Source organism: Muscardinus avellanarius, assembly GCF_963383645.1.
Source record: "Muscardinus avellanarius genome assembly, chromosome: 5".
NCBI classification, from domain to species: domain Eukaryota; kingdom Metazoa; phylum Chordata; class Mammalia; order Rodentia; family Gliridae; genus Muscardinus; species Muscardinus avellanarius.
In genome coordinates this window covers 51,184,354-51,205,281 of record NC_137790.1, presented here as the reverse complement: position 1 = coordinate 51,205,281, position 20,928 = coordinate 51,184,354, and the positions used below count along the sequence as shown (strand labels likewise).

Below are 20,928 nucleotides of genomic sequence, written 5' to 3'. Positions count from 1 at the left end.
CCTACGCTGGCTTACGAGTCTGGGAGTGTAGCCTGGAGGTAGAAGGCCCCTGGGTTCCATCCCCAATACCACCAAAAAAAAAAAAAACAAAAAAACAAAAAAAACCTCATTTAAGCTAAATCTCCCTATATAGTATATACCAGGAATCTTGCTTCTTTCTACTCCTGTGGAACTTTTTTCTTTTGGCTATGGGAATTTCTCTACTTCATCAAGAACTGGTTCCTTGGCTAGGACCAGTAAGTGGGATACCTTTATTACCTGCTGCTAGCCCATGTCCTAACAACTATGAAATCAAATCTGTTTCTTCCAGATGTTCCTGATGCAAGGATACTGCCCCACCTCTGTGGAGCTTTACAACACCTCCCCAAATTCTCCACAGTGAAAGTCAGGGCACTCCACCAGTCTTCCCCAGAGCATATTCTTCCTTTTCAGGCAGGCAAGGGTCTTCAGGGAGCCCTGAGAGCAATTGCTGACCACAGACCCCAGTGAGTCCTGCTTGCTATGACAACTTTTTTTTTTTTTTTCGGTGGTACTGTAGGTGGAACCCAGAGGCTTTCTACCTCTGGGCTATACTCCCAGACCCATTTTATATTTTATTTGGAAACAGGGATCACTAAGTTGATGAGAGCCTCACTAAGTAGCTGAGGCTGGCTTCGAACCTACGTGATCATCCTGTCTCAGCCTCCCAAGCGCGGGGATTACAATCGTGCGCCACCACGCCTGGCTTGCTATGACAACTTTAAAGACCTGTCTCATCATAAGACATACCTTTGAATGGCCCATACAAAAGCATTCTACTAGGTCAGGCGTGGTGGCGCACGCTTGTAATCCCCGCTCTTGGGAGGCAGAGACAGGAGGATTGCGCAGGTTCGAAGCCAGCCACTCTGGCGTAAGAGACCCTGTTTCAAAAATATAAAATAGGTCTGGGAGTGTAGTCCGGAGGTAGAAGGGTTTCCAGGAACCCCAGTACCACCAAAAAAAAAAAAAAAAAGCATTTTACTTTCATCTTTAATCCATTTCTGCAGAGGGCCATAGCCAAACTAACCTTTTCACAAACAATTCCAAAACTCCCCATTCATAGACCAATAGCTACTAGTGTTGAACTTCTAAGACAAGCTACAATTTGCTTTAATACCTCCAGCTTCATTTCTTCCACTTTGCTAGGATCATTAGGACCGCAACTATACAACACACCACTACTATAAAAGACCCTCCAGACACCAAAACCTTCAGTACCCCTTCACTAACTGAGCCAGAGGTACTGGGAAAACAGTTGTTTTAAGCACAGCACAGGAATGCATAAATTAACTCAGGATTCTGTCGGGTTCACCCTTCCAGTCCTAGCCCTGACATTTTTCCTTGGTTCCCTTGCAACAACTCAAACACCATATCCCAAAGTTAAATCCCTATGCTCCTCAAGTGAATACATTCTCCTAAACATTGATCACTTCCAGCTCCTCCACAAAAATAGAACCCGAGGCTCTACTAAACATACACCAGGCACTCCTATACACCGATACAGGCACTTACCAGGGTTCTCTTGTCCCAGACCTTACAGGTATGGCTAGTGACCTCCAGTTCTGTGGGTGGAGTTCTGCCGAGAATTATTCCTTTCTCCTCGGCATCTGTGTGATGGTCTCCCACGCAGTTAATTGGCTGGTTCTCAATGTGAGCAAAGCCCCGAGAGAAAGTGTTGTCTCTGGCCAAAGTACTCCCCCACTCTTAGATATTCTTTCATAACTATTATTCTTTTGGAAATGATTCTTTTAACTTTCCACACGAATTGCTCCAGTTATGTAAGATCAGGACTGTGAGAGAAACTGAGTCCGTGGAAAATAAACTTTCTGGTAATTTGTCTAAGCCTCTAAATGTCCTCGGCTTTGCTCAAATGGTAATAAAATCTAGTTAGAATTCAGATGCAGTGGCAGCATTCCAGTCACAGTAATTACAAACACAGATTTCCCCTCTATCTCTGACCTTCATCCTAATCATTAACTTACAAAAGCCCTAAAGGGGAGGCAACCCAGTGCCTCTGTTTACCCCTCTCCTTGTGATCCTGCCTGGATACAGAGAAGATAAACTTTGGGTGTGACATCAAAGCAACCTAGTTTATGAGCAGCTAATACTGCCCAATACAATAGAGCTGAAGGCTAGGAAGATTCTTGACCTTTACACCCAGTATGAGCGCTGCCCAAGACAGGGAGGTGCCACGTGGCTAAGAAAGAAAAGAAATATGGTGAGAATAAGAAAGGATTTTTATATGAAGAGGAGCTTATCCTAAGATTGTCCCAAATGGGAAAGAGAGAATCAGGATATTGCAAAGGGTCTGTGATAGGAATATGGATTATTTATAAGATGAATAGGCTTCTAATAAGCCTATCGGTTGAGGAAAAATGTGCAGCAGCTAGAGAAGTACATCTGACAACTAAATCTAAAAACTTTATGTTATTTTTTGGTGTTTATCTGCCAAACTGTGTTATGAGCTTGCTTAAGCTTTCAGACTTTAGAAGGCAATGCGGACGACACCTGGGAGACTTCCATCACATCCCCCTGGATCGCCATATCTCTCCATGCCTGCCATATGGACTAAGCCCTAGAGATGAAAAGCTCCAAAAAAGTTAAAGAAGATTCCATGAGAGGCCTATTCTCCAATTCCTGGGCATGCCTGTGTCTTCTGGAATCTGCCCTTTGGAACTGCCTGTCTGCAAGGGCAGCTGGATCTGCTGTGAGATCTGGAGAAGATCCGGAGCTAATCTCTTGAATGCCGGACTAGTTTTTTTTTTTTTTACTTTGTTTACATGTTATTCACTATTGTTTTGCAGTGATTGCACTCCCCTCTTTTTTCTTACTATTAATCTCACTGGTGAAGGATATACATTTTCTGGGTTCTTGTAATAAAGCGTCAATAGCTCAAGAGGCTTTGTCCATGTCAGATTCTTTCCCGAAGCACCGTGAATAGGAACTTAAAGGAATTTATTTCATAGAGGGGAAAGAATTGCTGCAGATAAGTGGCTGCAGAACGGCACCCGAATCCATGCCCATCTTTCTGAGATAAATCGATCCCGAGTGGACTCAGCGGCCATTCCGATTGAGCCAGTCTGCCGCAGCGTTCTACACCATTTACTCTCTATTCACCTCTACATGCCTCCATTAAATTGGTGCGTTCTTATATAAAATCTCAGCTTATCTTTGCTTACCAACCATCTAGATAAGCATTTGTACTCTGCTCAACAATCAAGCCCTACAATCCCCTCTAATAACCCAGTATAAAATGAAAAGGGGGAATCCAACTAATTTCATTACTAATTGGCACTGAAATAGCTAAAGGAATAGATATTAGAGTAGGGGGTATTACCCCTCCTCAATTTATTTTCAGAAGCTATAAAAGATCTTCCCAGCAGCCTAGAGGAAATTTCAAATGGGATGATCATTTTACAAAACCAAATAGACTCCTTAGCTGCAATAGCTCTCCAAAACAGGTGAAGCCTCAATCTGCTAATAGCAAAAAAGGAGGGGTTCTACTTATATTTATAGGATGAAGCTGTTTTTTTTATATAAATCAATCTTGAATAATGAGAGATGCAGCAAAAACTCTAAGGGGCCATGCTTCCAAAATAAGACAATGCTCTCAGAATCCTGTGGGTCAAGGCAAAAATCTGAGACTGGATCTCCTGGCTTCCCTTCCTTTTAGGATCATTGGTAATAACCATTCTGCCTCCCTATTTGAACCCTGCATTTTTAATCTTTAATCTTTGGACTCCTTTTCCAGATTATAGGCAATAATACAATTCACCACACTAAAACATAGGCAGTATCCTGCAGGTGTGAGATGTTCACTACTATCGCCTGCCAGGAGCGACTCTATGATGCCCTCCACACTGACAGCACAATTCCCCCTTCATTAGCAGGAAGAAGCCTAAGAGAAGCCTGATGGCTCTCTTACCCACCTTCCTTCCTTGTTCCTTTTTATATGTAACATAAAGCTGGAACTGTACGAAAATGTAATTCAGACCTCTTCTCCCACCCTCTCATGCTTGCTTGACCCATCCAGGCCCCATTTCAACCCTGGTAAAACATTATATGCATAGACATCATGGCTTTGATGACCAACCCATCCACATACTGCAGACTCTTTTCTGTTCCCTAATCTTCAAATGTTCCCATAACAACATCTGTCTCCCCACACCCTCTCCCCTTCCCTGTGTAATTGTTAGTTGACCTTGTCTCAATATTTTCCCCATCCCCATCCCTGCATTGTAACTTAATAAACTCCTCCTTGCTTGGGCCCTTGGTCTTTCTCCACACCTGTACCACTGACTCCCCCCAAACCTAACAATTCCTCCTTGCCTTCAGAATCCTATTGCATAGAATATAATTTCCCATCCTTTTACTTTTTGTCTGTGGATGTGTTTGCCAATGAGATATGTTTCTTGCAGAAAACATATAGTTCAGTATTATTTTTTAATCCACTCTGCCAGTCTATGTATTTTATTTATTTATTTTTGTGGTACTGGAGATTGAACTCAGGGGGAATTCTACCTCTGAGATACACTCCCAGCCATATTTTTTACTCTGTATTTTGAAACAAGGTCTCACTAAGTTGCAGAGGGTCTCACTAAGTAGGTAAGACTGGCCACAAACCTGCAATCCTCTTGTCTCAGCCTCCCAAGTACTGAGATTACAAGCTTGTGCCACCATATCTGACTCCAGGGCTGTTCTACCTTTAAGCTATATTACCAGGCATTTTCATTATTTATTATTTTTTTTGAAACAGGGTCTCACAAGGTTTCTGAGATTCTTGCTACTTTGCTGAGGCTGTCCTTGAATCTATAAAATTATCCCATCTCAGCCTCCCAAGTATTAGGATTACAGGCATACTCCATAATATCGGCTTTATTTAATCAATTAATTACTTGTTTTTGTGCTGGGCCATTTACCTCTCATTTACACTTCAGCACCCTCCCCCCCCCTTTTTAAAGTTTAAAACAGGGTCTTGCAGCTAGGCATGGTGGCGCACGCTTGTAATCCCCGCGCATGGGAGGCGGAGACAGGAGGATCGCGCAGGTTCGAAGCCAGCCGCGCTGGTTTAAGAGACCCTGTTTCCAAAATAAAAAAGTATAAAAAATAGGTCTGGGAGTGTAGCCCGGAGGTAGAAGGGCTTCCAGGAACCCCAGTACCACCACCAAAAAAAAAAAAAAAAAAAAAAAAAAAAGATAAAACAGGGTCTTCCTAAGTTGCTAACATTGGTTTCAAACCTGGAATCCTCCTTTCTTGGCCTCCCAAGTACTGAGATTATAAATGTGTGCTATTGTGCCTCACTGTCTATGTATTTTTAAAATTATTTTTGTGGTACTGGGGGTGGAACCCAGGGGCTTTCTACCTTCAGGCTATACTCCTTGTTGCAGTTTGCCCTGTTATGGTTTAGGGGAACTGTCCCCGGGGACCTCTGTTAGGATTCTGGAGATTATTTCCATAACCGCGGATTCTTGTCCAGACTTAGAACAGATGTACACTAGTCCGGACTCTTGCTGAAGATTTAAATGAGTTTATTAGTACAAAGATAGAAATAAAGAATACAGGTAGCCCCTATACTATTACAGAATAATGTAGGGGGGATGACCTGAAACGAATTCACTGAAGATTCCCGGATACAGAGTATCTTTATAACCAGTCTTTTGACCCAACTAGATCGCTGTGGCAGGTTGTTTGATACGTAGATGACCTGCTCTGTCTCCAGCACACACCCTCATGCCTTTTGTTACACTCCAAAATGTGTTTAGTTACTTACCTAGAGTCTGGGATTTCCCCACATCCTTGAGGAGTTTACTTCTCTTTAGAAATGTAAAAAGGCCCTGGGCTTTTATTCTCTTGCTTCTCACACTTGGCACCTGGAGATCTTTTGCAGCCCTTTCCTTGAAGCTCCTGGCTTATTTTACTACCAAAGATATATTTTAAAAATTGAAAATCTTTCTCAATACTGGTACATGAATACATTTTGAAGCCTCTTACCAATACTTGTACACTCCCAGGCCTATTTTATATTTTATTTGGAAACAGGGTCTCACTGAGTTGCTGAGAGCCTCACTAAGTAGCTGAGGCTGGCTTCAAACCTGTGTGATCCTCCTGTCTCAGCCTCCCAAGCACAGGGATTACAAGCATGCACCATCATGCCCGGCTATCTATGTCTTTTTTTTTTTTTTTTTTTTTTTTTTGTGGTACTGGGGATGGAACCCTTCTACCTCTGGGCTACACTCCCAGACCTATTTTATATTTTTATTTGGAAACAGAGTCTCTTAAACCAGAAAGGGGCTTTGAACCTGTGCGATCTTCCTGTCTCTGCCTCCCAAGCGCAGGGATTACAAGTGTGCGCCACTACGCCCGGCTTGTCTATGTCTTTTAATTGAAGAATTGAGACCATTTTCATTCAGTGTTATTTTAGAGATATCTATTATTTCTGTTATTTTTGCTCATTTCTAATATTAGATTTGATACTAATTCTTTACTTTGCTATACTAGGGATTAAATCCAGGAACATTCTATCTCCAAGCTATACTCTCAACCTTTTTAATTTTGAAACAGGGTCTTGCTAAATTGCAAATCTGTGATTCTTCTTGTCTCAGCCTCCCAAGTACTGGGATTACAGGCATACATACACCATCAAGCTCGGTCTTGATCCTAATCTTATCTGTGTGGAAGCAGAGGAGACTCAGTTTGATCTCACCCTGCATTACCCTGTGACTGAATCCCCCTCCCTCTTCCTATTTCAAGCAGTAAATCTAAAGTTTAACCTCACTCCTCTAGGAATGACTATGACACTCCCAGCAGGGAGGAGACTACTCCCTTCCCCCAACAAGGCTTATTTCTGCCTAAAATTCCTGTGTGGTATCCCCTCCCCCAACACCTCCTAACCACGGAATTCGGCTTCTGTAACCTGCTTGCCTACCCCTTATCAGCCCCCAACCCCGGCCAGTCTGAGCGCCCCTCTGGTCTGATTTTAGACTAAGGGCTCCACCACTGGCCAGGGTTCAATTGGCACATTTCCCTTGGGCTCTCGAGTCTCTCATTTCTCACAAACTGCATACAACATCTGTTTATCAATTCTTCTAAGAAGATTTAGTTTTTCCTGGGCTCTCTTCATTGTTTCGTTTTCTTCTTCAAGTTGAATTCCTGTATCTTCTGCAGTGCTAGCTTAATGGTCATGAATTCCTTTAGTTTATGTTAATCTTGGAATGTTTTTTATTTCTCCTCTGATACTGGAGGGTAGCTTTGCTTGACATTGTAGTCTTCTTTTATTATTGATGTAATTATAATCTCGATGAAGTTCAAGGTGATAGAGGTATATATGCACACAGCAGTCTTGAGTTCTTCCCTAGCTCCCACCCCACTTCTCCCTCCTCACATTCTCATGCAGGACACCGATTGGCATCCATAAGTTTGTGTAGCTGGGCGTGGTGGCATATGGTTGTAATCCTAGTACTTGGGAAGAGTGTTTGCCTCTTCGAGTCTTCCTCCCCCTTCCTGCAGTTAGGTCTCCTCCCTAACTTCACTAAGGTCTCTTCTCCATTGTCTGGAGTCCCTCCAGCACCCCAGTTTCTCCTTAGCTTCCACATATGAGGGGAAATATCCAACTTTTCCCTTTTTGTGACTGAGAAGACTGACTTTTCTTGACTGACAACTATTTCTTTTCATGGCTTGAGATACATCCACAAAATCCCTCCTAACCTTTAGGGTTTCTGCTGAGAAATCTGCTATTATTTTGTTTGGTATGCTTTGTTAAGTGATTTGGTGTTTCTCTCTTTTGATACTGGGGATTTGAATCATGAATGTTCTGCCTCCAAGATATACCCTATTAAACATTGAAAAGAGAGTGAGGGAGTTCGCGAAGGAGGCAAGTACCAACCAGGTTATTAAAAACGGCTTTAATCAAGAACCTGGCACCTTCGGGGAGTCAGCTGGCCATGGAGAAAGGACCGACAAGTTATGTGTCCAGAGAGTCCTTCGTAGTCCTGATCAGCCGGCTGAGTCACATGGCAGATTGGAAGTACCAATGTTTTATAGGCATACTGATTCTCTCTCAACATCTGTAGTCTTGCGACCTCTGGAGTCTGTCTTGCGATGTTTGGAGTCTCGAGGTACCTGGATTCTTGCATATCTCCGCTTCTGGCTTCTGGGTTTCCGCCTCCTGTCCCCACTGTGGGGAACAGAGGGACCCAACCTATCACCCTAGTTCTTTTTATTTTTTATTTTTCTTTGTGTGGTACTGGGGATAGAACCCAGGGGCCTTCTACCTCTGGGCTACACTCTCAGACCAATTTTATATTTTATTTGGAAACAGGGTCTCACTAAGTTGTTGAGAGCTTCACTAAGTAGCTGAGGCTGACTTTGAACCTGCAGGATCCTCCTGTCTCAGCTTCCTAAGTGCTGGGATTACAAGCATGTGCCACCACGCCTTTTTATTTTGAAACAGGGTCTTGGTAATTTGGTAAGTTGCTTATGGTCTTGATAAATTGCTGAGGCTGACCTAGAACCTGTGATTCTTCTATCTCAGCCTCAAATACAGGATTATAGGCATGTACCACCACTCCCAGGTCTCTTGCAGGTTTTAAAGTTCTTTATTTGTTTTGGATTTGGCATTGTAAGTACAATGTGTCATGAAGAGGTTAATTTCAATACTTGGTCTGGTGGCACAGGCCTTTAATCCTAATATGTGGGAGGCTGAAAGATCAGAATCACAGGGTTGAGCCTTGCCAAATTAGCAAGATCTTGATTCAAAACAAAAAGTAAAATATAGGGTCAGGGATGTATCTTGGAGTTAGAACATCCTTGAGTTCAATCCCTAGCATTAACAAAAAGTTTTTTTACATTATTTTAACTCCCATTTATTATTATTTTTTCTTTTTAGTACTGGGGATCGAACCCAGGGGCATTATACCTCAGAAGTACATTCCCAGGACTTTTTATTTTTTGTTTTGAAACAGGGTCTACTAGGTTGCTGAGAATCTCACTACTTGCTGAGAGTATCCTGGAGCATTCGATTCTCCTGTCTCAGTCTCCCAAGTACTGAGATAATAGGTATGCACTACTATACCTGGCTATACTACCATATTCATTGTGTGTATATGTGTGTTACTACCATTTTTTTTTTTGTCTTCAGCAAGAATTCTATTAGGTCTGCTTAGCCAGAATCCCAGAATAATTTTTTATTTATTGATCACCCAGTCTCCTTTGGCTATAAATTTCACTTGCCAATAGTGTATTCCGAGTTGAACCCTATCTCTCCTCCCACTTTAAAATCCCCTTTTCATGGTCCCTATACCTATTATGGTGGTCCTGAGAAAAGTTTTCTTACCATACTTTATTTTATTTATTTATTTATTTATTTATTTATTTATTTATTTATTTTAAGTAGCATTTTTGTTTGTTTGTTTGTTTGCTTGCTTGGTGGTACTGGGGTTCCTGGAAGCCCTTCTATCTCCAGGCTACACTCCCAGACCTATTTTATACTTTTTTATATTTAAGAAACAGAGTCTCCTAAGCCAGCGCGGGCTGGCTTCGAACCTGTGTGTTCCTCCTGTCTCTGCCTCCCAAGCGCGGGGATTACAAGTGTGCGCCACCACGCCTGGCTTCTTACCATACTTAAATAAGTATCACTGAATAAGTTTTTTGCTTTAACAAAAGCAGTCTAAAGGGACTAAGACAGAGAGTATGTTTATTTGTAATCTTAAACTTTTTATGTTTTGATAAGATCTCTTTAGAAATTGCTAGGGACTTCCGGGAAGATGGCGACTGAGAAAAGCGGGGCTTAAGAGTCCTGCTAACAACCAATCTCCATTACCACAAAATCAGTGTCTTTCATAGCCAGAAAACACCATCACCAGAGAAACAAAAAATCACCAGGCTCCAGAGAGAAAGCGGACTGAGAACAGAGCTCAGAGCCACAGAGGAGATACAGGGGCCTCACGCCCGAGGACGCGGCAGCAGCGCCATACTGCCGGCGGCAGTGGCAAATTCACCGGACGGCTACAGCAAGCCGAGGTGAGCCGCTGCGGGACAGCCAGGCGGGATTTCTCGCCGCAGGTAAAATCTAAAGCTCCCAGTGGCTGAGCTCAGCACACGCTGCAGGGATTCAGAGTGGAAATCAAAACCAAGAAAAAATACGCCAGCCTCACGGCCGAGGGCGTAACAGCGGCGCCATATTGCCACCGGTGACAGCAGCAGAGAATTCACCGAATCCAGTACAACTACATCTGCGTACACAAGAACAGTGAGTCAAATTGCGGGCCACAGAGGAGAAATCCCAGTACTGTACTCCCTGGGACTTGACCCAGTGGGGGAGGGGCGGAAGTATAGATATCACACCATAGGAGAACGTGCAACCTGGCACCCCCCACAGTCTAAAGCAGCCTCTATCGACTCTCTGGGTCGGAGACTCTGTGATACAACCCAGTAAAGAAGTAGTGGGGTCTGAGATACTACTGACTCGAGATCCAGAGCACCTTAAGTGAAGTCATAGTGACCCAAGGGAAGAACCCAGAGAAGGCACAAACTTCTGAAATCATGGGAAAGAGGAATAATACTGGAGCAATGAATGCCCACAACCCCACAACATCAGAACCCAATAAAACAGAAAATCAGAGATTTCTAGAAGATCAAATCAGGAAAATAACTGTAGAAATAATAGAGGTGCTTTGAAAAGAACTCAGAGAGAGCCAAAAAGAGATAAAGGATGCAATTAATGAAGTAAAGGCCTCAATTCAAAGCACAAACAACCGATTAGACCACATGGAGAACAGAATCTCGCTCTTAGAAGATGATCATTCCAAAAATGAATGCATAGTTTCTAATCTAGAAAAAAATATCCGACAGCAGGAATCTGATATTGAAGAAATATGGGCCCATTTTAAGAGAGCTAACCTAAGAATAATTGGAATAGAGGAGGGAAAAGAAAGTGAAACCAAAGGGATCAACAAACTCTTCAAGGAAGTAATAGCAGAAAATTTTCCAAACATAGAGCAAGAGGTCGATACACAGATCCAGGAAACTTATAGAACTCCCTTTAGACAGGATCGGAGAAGAGGATCCCCACGCCACATAATTGTCAAAATGACCAATGTGGAAGCCAAGCAGAGAATCTTAAAGGCAACAAAAACAAAGGGCCAAGTGACATTCAGAGGCAAACCAATTAGAATCACTTCAGACTTCCCAAACCAAGTCATGAGAGCCAGAAGGGCTTGGAGTAACATATTCCAAACTCTGAAAGAAAACAACTTCCAGCCAAAAATTTCCTAACCAGCAAAACTTTCTATCAAATTAGATGGAGAAATAAGAAGCTTCCATGACAAACAGAAACTGAAGGAATTTATGTCTTCAAAACCAGCACTAGAGAAAATACTCAAAGAGATTAACTACAAAGAAGAAATAGGCAACACACACCAGAACCAGAGAAGCAAGAGTTTCCATCCAACAGACAATTAAGATTGGTTATCTGTGGAGATTCATTATTTATGTTAGTCTTTTACCTATCTCTAAATGGTATTGTTTGCCTTTATTGTTGTTAATTTTAGGATTTCTAGTTGGAATATTAATATACTTTCAGATATAGCATTTGGAAATATTTTATCCCATTCTATCAGTAACTGTTAACTCTGTTTACATTGTCTTTGGATATACAATATCTTTTTTATTTTTTAGGGAGTTTGTATACTCTTCTGTTGCCTGTGCCATTGAAATCATATCCAAGAAATCACTGCCAATTCAATGTTGTGAGGTTTTATGACCCAGATTTTCTTCTAAAAGTTTATAGTCTTAAGATTTATATTTAGGTCTTTTATTTATTTTGAGTTAATATTTGTATATGGGATTAGGTAAGGGTCCAACTTTATTCTTTTCCATGTAATTATTATGTTTCAACAATATTTAGTTAAAAGATTATTATTTCCACCACCAAATGTTCGTGGAAACCTTGTCAAAAATAACTTGACAATATAGGGAAGAATTTAGCTCTAGGCTTTTATTTAAGTCCAATGGTTTATATATCTCCCTTTAGAATAGTACTACACTGTTTCAATTATTATAGCTTTATATGGTTTGAAATCAGAAAATATATATCTTCTAGCTTTGTTCTTTTTCAAGATCGTTTTGGGTATCTAGAGTCCATATTCCATATTAGGATAGATTTTTTGTGAAAAATAAATAAATAAATGTATGATAATTTCACCTAAAAAAAAAGAGAAAAAATATTCTCTGGTAAGAAAGAAAGCAAAAAGAAATATTGAAATGTTATCTTTAAGTCATCAAAAGTTTGGTATCAGACAAATGAAACTGTTATGTGAGATTATCATTTTTAATTTTGGATAAATTGCTATAATACTAGATGTCAACCACTAAGCCAAGCATGGGAGGGAGGGATGGGGAGAGAATGGGGTGGGGATCGGGTGGGGGCTGACTGGGCGATGTGTGCATGTATGTCTACAAAAGTTTGTATCTCACTATGATGTATGAATACAGTGCACCAATAAAAAATAAAATTAAATTAAAAAAAAATAGAAATTGCTTTTCTTTGCAAAGCATCACTATTTTTGCTCCAGACTGGAAAAACTTGTTTCGAAAACAAACTGATTTCAAATTTTCTCTCCCAGGAGTCACCATTATCTGTTCCCTTACTCTGACTTATGATGTTGACCTGTCATTGCAGTTTAAAGTCCAGAAATGACAGCTGTGCTATTTTTGCTAGAAGCTGCAGGCCAGGAGTATGTGCTGACAGAGACCAGACTGAGGTGGGAGGCCTTCAGGAACATCCCAAGACCTGATGTCATGTAATGATTTCTTCCTTTCTTACAGAAAATAGCTGGTGTTAACTGTGATTAAACTTTTGCAACAAGATACACCAAAATTTGTGTGTTGCTTTCCAATATTAGATTAAATAGAGCCAACACAAAAAGTACATGTTATATTTGCAGATTTGCTACAGGAAGTCTTTTCAGCTAGAAATCATGCTTGCTTTTTAGTGTTTCTTCAAAGCAGTGATTTTCTAACTTTAGAGTGTATCAGAATCTCCTGACAGTCTTTTTTTTTTTTTTTTTTTTTTTTTTTTTTTTTGCGGGTCTGGGGATGAAACCCAGGGCCATTTGACCTCTGAGTTACACCCCCTGCCCGATTTTTTATTCTTTACTTTGAAACTAGGTCTCACTGAGTTGTAGAGGGCCTCACTAAGTAACTGAGGCTGTCCACGAATTGCGATCCTCCAGTCTCAGCCTCCCGAATGCTGGGATAACAAGCGTGTGCCACCACGCCCGACTTCCTGACAGTCTTAAGACAGAGATTGCTGCTGCCCATAGCTGGTGTTTCTGACTCAGTAGATTCAGCAGGTGGGAGTGGGCTCTCCAAATTTGCATTTCTAACTAGTCCCTTCTCAAGTGATGCTGCTGCTGCTGTTGGATATGAACCACTATTGGAATATGGATGGATAAGAAGGTAATGGGGTATTTTTGTTTGTTTAGTTGGTTGTTTTTTTTTGTACTGGGGATTGAACACGAGGACATTCTGTCTCTGAGTTATATCCCCAGCCCTATTTTATTTATTTATTTATTTATTGCGGTTTTGGGGATAGAACCCAGGGACATTCGACCTCTGAGCTACACCCCCTGCCCTATTTTTTATTCTTTATTTTGAAACAGGGTCTCACTGAGTTGCAGAGGGCCTCACTAAGTAGCTGAGGCTGTCTGCGAACCGCGATCCTCAGGTTTCAGCCTCTCAAATGCTGGGATTACAAGTGTGTGCCAGCACGCCTGACTCCTATTTTATTTTTTATTTTGATGTTTTTTCTAAGTTTCCGAGGCTGGACTTGAACCTGCAATCCTGCCTCAGCACCCTCATGTTCTGGGATTACAGGTGTGTACCACCATACCTGGTTTAAGACCTTGCTTCAAAATTAAAAATTAAAAAAGAGCTGTGGGTGTATCTCAGAGGAATAGTGCCCATGCAGGATATAATGTTAAATAAATTTCAGTTATTAAATCAATAGAGCATGTGAGGATGGCTTTATTTGGGACCATGAAATAGGTATCGGGATCACCGCAATGAGATTTTGCCGTAGGAGAGAGATTATGTTCAATTCCAAATACAGCGTGGGCAGGTGGAAACATAGCCAATGAGTAATGGGCAGGGGTGAAGGGAGCAGTGTTAGTGGGTGAAAAATTGTTAAGGGGAAGAAGTAAGGGGATTCTGACTAAACCAACCCAAAATAATTCTTTCTGAAGACAGCTGGGTGATCAGACTTTACCTGGGAGAGGTTGGACTGCCAGGATCACTTCTCAGTAGCCACAATTTAGGCTTATTTGTGTTCTTACATGTATACGCAGAGTATTGATAAAGTTTAGCTTATTTATGTATTATTTATTATTTGTTATTTATGTGGGGCAGTTGGAGAGCAGAGCACTCATTCTTATACTACATCTCTGCTACTTCTGCCAGTCTCCCAACAGAAACCTCTTTTTAATGATAAGTTTAAACCAAGTGTCTGTTAATGCCAAACTCAGGATACACAGAAAGCAACTTGTAATAAAAAGAAGAGGTTATTCTCAGCATACATCAAGGACTGTCACTGGATGAAGGAAGAGTGTCTACCTGGGCTCATTTCTGATATGGGGACCTTGAGACAGACGTGCCTGCAGGAATTCTCCTCTCCACAGGTCACTGTGTGTGCTGCTGAGATGGTCTAATTAACCTTAGAAACCTAACCCAGATAGTCTGCAACAGTGGAAGATTAGGAATCTGATCAGCTATTGAGGGTGATCAGGTAATGAAGATAGGGGGTTCTTGCTAAACGGACTTAGCAGAATTCTTTCTGAAACTAAAATTTTGGGGATTGGTAATGAGGATAAAACCGAAGGGATTAAACCTTTGAGCTACACTTCCAGTCCTTTAAAAAAAAATTTTTTTTTTAATATATTGAAGCAGAGTCTCACTAAGTTGCGGGAAGTCTCACTAAATTGCTGAAGCTGTCCTCAAACCTGCAATCCTCCTGTCTGAAGCTCCCAAGTACTGATATCATGCCAAGCTGTAAAACTGAATTTTACAAGAAAGAACACAGATAAGCCTGGGAGAAGGTTCAGGAACCTGCCTCAAGTTTGGTCAAGTCGAGAATCATTGTCTCTATAATAAAAACATTAAAGGCTGTGTGGCTTAACAAAATTTACTCCTCACAGTTCTGCATCCTGGAAAGTCCAAGTTCAACATGCTGGCAGATTCTGTGCCGTTTTTTTTTCTTTTTTTTTTTTACTAGGCCATTCACAGAAATTTTTAAAAAAGGTTGTCTACATTATCAGGGTGATGATCTTGAATAAAAAAATGTCCTAATATACAACCGAATCTTCTGAGCCAACAATGCTTTTAAAGAATCCAGGTTAAAATCACTGGAAAGCGTCAGTAAACAAGCGTCGCAGGTGCCACCCGCCCGAGACCAGCGGTCCCACGGAGCGACTTCCGGGCGGAGGTGGGCGGGGCCGCCGCTTCCGGTCGGGGGCTGGCGACGGCTCTTGCGCAAGCGCAGTACGCACTTTCCAGGCTTTTTTTTCCTCCCTCCCCGCCCCCAGCCCCTAGCCGGAGGGGTCTTGAGGTGACAGCGCCTGCAAGTGCGACTCCAGCCCAAGATGGAAAAGAGGAGGCCCGGGCGGCGGCGATCTTCCTCCGGTGAGAAGCGGTCGGGGCAGGGCTGGACACGCAGTGCCGGGGCCGGGGGCGGCGGCGTTGTGGCGCGGCCCGGGGCGGCGCGGTGAGGGCCGGGCGAGCGGCGCGGGGCGCGGGCGCGGGGGCGCGCACAATGGACGGCTCGGGGGTCGCGCGGGCCGCTCGAGTCCCGATCCCGGCAGCTGTCATCGGGCCTCGGCCGCCCTGCACCGCGACACCCCTGGTATCTTTTCCCTCCTCCGCGATCACTTTCCAGGAGTCTCCTAGGTCCACGGATCCTCGCTGTTGGCTTGCGGCTCCCCTGCCACGCCTTCCTTGTAACTCCACCAGTGTTCCGGTTTCATTTCCAGCCCCTGACCCCACCTTTTTTCTGTTCCTTCCAGTCTTGAATTTGCCTCCTCCATCCCCGGGCCCCCAACCCCGGCAGGTAGCAGCGGCTGCCGGGAGGGAAGGGCGGGCCTACTAATTGCCTCTTAATTCCTCAAATAAATGGCTTATTGTGTTCTTTTCTTAGGAAGAGGCTTGTTTAATAGCATTTTTCTTTTCCAGCCTCCTGCAGTTTACAAAAGTGATTCGAAAGTCAGACAAAAGATTTAAAGTCCCGCTCTCCGTGTGTGTGTGTGTGTGTGTGTGTGTGTGTGTGTGTGTTTGTGTGTGTTTCTTTCTCCTTTTCATTGGCACTGGGGATTGAACCCGGGGGCATTTTGCCACTGAGTTGCAGCCCAAATTGCCCCTTTTATTTTTTATTTTGAGATAGGATTTGGTTAAGTTGCCCAGGCTGGCTCCGAATTTGCGATCTTCCAGTTTCAGCTTCCTGAGTCTCTGGGATTACAGGTGCGGCCACTGCGCCTGGCCTCATGGTGTTTTCATTACAGCATATTTTTGTTTTTGAAATTACTTTAGGGTTTATTTTTGGTACTGGGGATTGGACCCAGGGACACACTACTTCTGAGCCATACTCTCAGTCCCCTCCCCCACCCGCCCCCTTTTTGTACTGGAGATTGAAACTAGGGGCATTCTACCTTGGAACTATATCCCCAGGTTCCCCCCACCCCTGTTTTTGAAACAGAATCTAACTAGGTTCCTGAGAACCTCGCTTGCTGAGGCTGTCTTCAAACCTGCCATCCTCCTGTCTCAGCCTCCCCAGTACTGGGATTACAGGCATGTGCCACCATGCCTGGCTCCCCCAACTCTTTTTTATTTTTATTTTGAAACAAGGTCTTCCTTAGTTGCTGAAGCTGTCCTTGAATGTCCTGCGTTCATCCTGTCTCAGCCTCCCTAGTACATACAGGCATGCACCACCACAACCAGCTTGCTTTAGGGATTAAATCATCTCGTTTTGTTTATTACATTTTAGTAACACAAAAATGTTCATAAGATGTGAAATAGAGCTCCTCCCAGTCAACAAATTTGTAGGAATTGTCATCAGTTGAAGGCAACTTAATCCTTTTGTTAAATTCTGTAGATTTAAGCTGGGCGTGGTGGCGAATGCTTGTAATCCCCGTGCTTGGGAGGCTGAGACAGGAGGATTGCACAAGTTCAAAGCCAGCCTCAGCTACTTAGTGACGCTCTCAGCAACTTAGTGAGACCCTGTTTCCAAATAAAAAATATAAAATAGGTCTGGGAGTATAGCTGGGAGGTAGAAAGCCTCTGGGTTCCACCCCCAGTATCTCCCCCTCCACACAAAAAAATTCTGTAGATTTAGGAGAAGAGTAACACACATTTTAGCACATAAATTAACATCCAATAAATAAATAATTTCATTTTATTTATTTATTTGTTTTTTCATCTCAAAATATTTAATTCTGTCTTGAAAAGGATATATTCCCGGCTTCCCTCCCTACCATGTCGCTCTGGCCCACTGACAGTGACACACTCGTATGCTCACACGCCCATAAGGCCAGTGGGCTGCAGTCTGTTCCTGCCCGCTCCAGCCAGAAAGAAGGGATCTTCTTCTAGCCTCCGAAAGAAGGGATCTTCTTCTAGCCTCCTTCCCCCAACAAAAGGACAGGAGAGAGGGGCCTGCTGGAATGCCAGCTCCCAGAATTATTTTATTTTAAAATTTCTGATCGTGCAGTTTAGAAGGGTTCTAGGGTAGTCATATCAAACATTTTTTTTAGCCTTCATTGCAAAGGAGAATGAACAGAGGTCTCCGGGGACATTGCCTGAAGCAGTAATATATAATCTGTTAACCAGTTTTTATGGATATTCTTTGTCTTTGAAAGTATATGTATGTATAATATAAATGCATGTTTTACTATCTCAGCCAAATCTTCAAGTTAAATCAATACACTAGAAAAATGCAGTGTTTATCTGGTATTATTTGTATGCTTTCTAACAGAACTTTAGGCATAATAATACCTCAGTTTAAGATGCAGAGCCTTTTACCTTTTTCAATAAGTGCATTTCATCTTGGCATACTACATGGGGGTGGTGATAGGGCAAGATAGTGACCTTATCCTTCAGCAAATCCTGTCTCATTTAATGTCCCCTTTTTCTGATCACATATTTATTTGTTGTAGTTAATTTGATGAAAGTAGGTATGGAAAGTTAATTTTGAGAATAAGGCTGTTAATCTTTAAATCTCTGGAGATGGTTTTCCTCTAATGACTTCCATTTTGGAGCTGCTTTTTCTGAAAAGTACAGAAAGAACACTTCCCATATCTAATATTACCTAGATGTTCCCAGGTATGCCTCTGGTTTTACAATGTGAACATTAATTTTTTTTAACTATATGTATTTGTTCCTAGACTTTAGCTGACTTTATTTTATGTTTTGTGGTACTATGGATTGAATTCCAGGGCATTCTATGTCTGAGTTACACCCTCAGTCCTATTTTTAATTCTTTATTTTGAAACAGGGTCACACTAAGTTGCATATGACCTCAGTAAGTAGCTGAGGCTGGCTGCAAACCTACGATTCTCCTGTCTCAACCTCCCAAGTACTGGGATTACAAGCGTGTGCCACCATGCCTGTCTTCTTATTTTATTTAGAGACAGGGTCTTTCTAAGTTGCCCAGTCTGCCTTTAACTTGAAATCCTCCTGCCTCAGCCTCCTGAGTAGCTAGAATTACAGACATGGGCCACCATGCCTAGCTAAGGGAAGAATTTGATTAATAAAATGAGAATAATAGGTAGAAGGGTGGCAATAAAGAGAAAAGAAGACAAAGTATGAAGTTTTGTCTGTGAGCCTAGTTTTGCACAAGGTTTCCCTACATTTTCTTCAAATAGGGAAGAACTGCTTATGTTCATATAGTATATTGCATTTTTAGTTCCAAGTAGCAGGAACCTAATTCCAGCTGGTTTAAGATAAACACAAAATATGTATTTATAACTCACATAACCGGTAACTGTAGCATGTCAAAGAGGTAGATTTAATAGAGAGTTAGATTTAAAAAAATGGCTGCTCCCAAATACAAGTTCACTAATGTTGAGTGAAGAAATAAAGTGCTTCAGAGTAAAGGAGGACAACAAGCCAGATATGGTGGTTCATGCCTGTCATCCCAGTACTTGGGAGGCTGACACAGGAAGATCCAAGCCAGCTTCAGCAACATGTGAGACTCAAAATAAAAAAAAAATAAAACAGAGCTAGAGGATAGCTCAGAGGGAGAATATTCGTTCCTGGGTTCAATTCCAGGAAAAAAAAAAGACAGTTAAAAATGACAAAACAACCAAAGTATAACATAGAGTCATAGACCATATTTTGCAAATAAAATTTTAAATTAAAGCAGGAAAGTTAAATTTTCAGCAGGTTGTTGCTTCAGGCAGCATCCTTGGAGATATATGTGTAATTAAGAATACATATGCTGGGCATGGTGGCACATGCTTGTAATCCCAGCATTTGGGAAGCTGAGACAGGAGGATTATGGTTTGCAGACAGCATCAGCTACTTAGGCCCTTTGCATCTCAGTGAGACCCTGTTTCAAAATAAAGAATAAATAATAGGGCTGGGGGTGTAACTCAGAGGTAGAATGCCCCAGGTTCCATCTCTAGTACAACCCCCCCTAAATATCATATATATATATATATATATATATATATATATATATATATATATATATATATTTCTGCTGGGTATAAAGAAGCAGGTATTCATGTCTATAATCTCTGTACTTGGGAAGTTGAGACAGGAGGGCCACAGGTTTGAGGCCATTCTCAGTAACTTAGCAAGACCCTGTTTCAAAAATAATAAAGAGCCAGGCATGGTGGCACACGCATGTAATCCGTGTTTGGAAGGCTGAGCCAGGAGGATCACAGGTATGTGGCCAGCCTCAACAACTTTATGAGACATTCTGCAACTTAGTGGGTCTTTGCTGTAGAATGCCCCTGGGTTCCATTGCCAGTACCACCAACAAAAAGGGGGGGAGGGTTGGGAGTGTAGCTAGGAGGTACAATGCCCCTAGATTCAATTACCAGTACCAAAAATAATAATAATAATAATAATAATAATAACAACCAGCCCCCCCCCAAACTCATACAAACCACAAATAAACATGTTTTTGAATACTTAGGTATTGGATGTTGACAAATTCTATGGTTTTAACTTCATTTGCTGGACATTTATGAATCTTAAAAATTCCTTGGACAATCAGATGTGATAATTGTAGCTACAAACTTTGTTTTACTAAGTTTCAATGAGCTTTTGATAATTTATTCTACATTGTGTCTTATCAAGAGAGTCACTGATAATGCCCATATTCCTCAGACTTAGTTTGGAAACCCTTCTCCAGTTCCATCCTGAGGGACTAGTGTGGCATGAAGTCTACCTTTCTCACATCTTTCAGTAGGTCCAGTGATATCTGCTTTGCATTGGAAGTGTAATGAACCATAATTGAGGTTCAAAATGAGAAGTTACAAGTGATCATGGTAAAGCTACAATATTTACAGAGGTGGTATGGCTGGTATTTGGAATGAGTGGAATTGTCCATGGAAATAGTATAGAATGAGAAAAACCTTAAATCATACAATTAGTTCCAATTTGGAGTGGAAGAGACATTAGTAAGCACTGGGCAGATTAGGAATGTGATAGGCTTAGAAGAAAAGGGAAGAGTGAAATTCAGTATTAAGTGTTTCAGAGAGTTAAAGTTGTATGGAGGACTGGATTTGGCTATTAGAAGGTAAAGTGTTTTTTATTTTTTAAAATTTTTATGTGGAACATATTGAAAATGGCATACATTCAGACTATGTTTAGTACCTCCCCCCCACTTACCCTTTCCCCTCCCAACAATCAGTGTCCAGGTTG

General features: G+C 41.9%; 1 protein-coding gene across 2 annotated transcripts in view; it reads left to right on the top strand.

Annotated features, from left to right (window-relative positions):
- Window positions 1-15,650: 15,650 nt before the first annotated feature.
- SENP7 (SUMO specific peptidase 7) overlaps window positions 15,651-20,928 on the top strand; it is a gene marked incomplete at both ends in the record, with an annotated part of 129,143 nt that continues 123,865 nt past the window's right edge. For both annotated transcript variants that reach the window (XM_080695718.1, XM_080695719.1), the window contains one exon: window positions 15,651-15,690. In XM_080695718.1, coding sequence (XP_080551844.1) covers window positions 15,651-15,690 — 40 coding nt within the window. The remainder of the gene's footprint in view (window positions 15,691-20,928) is intronic.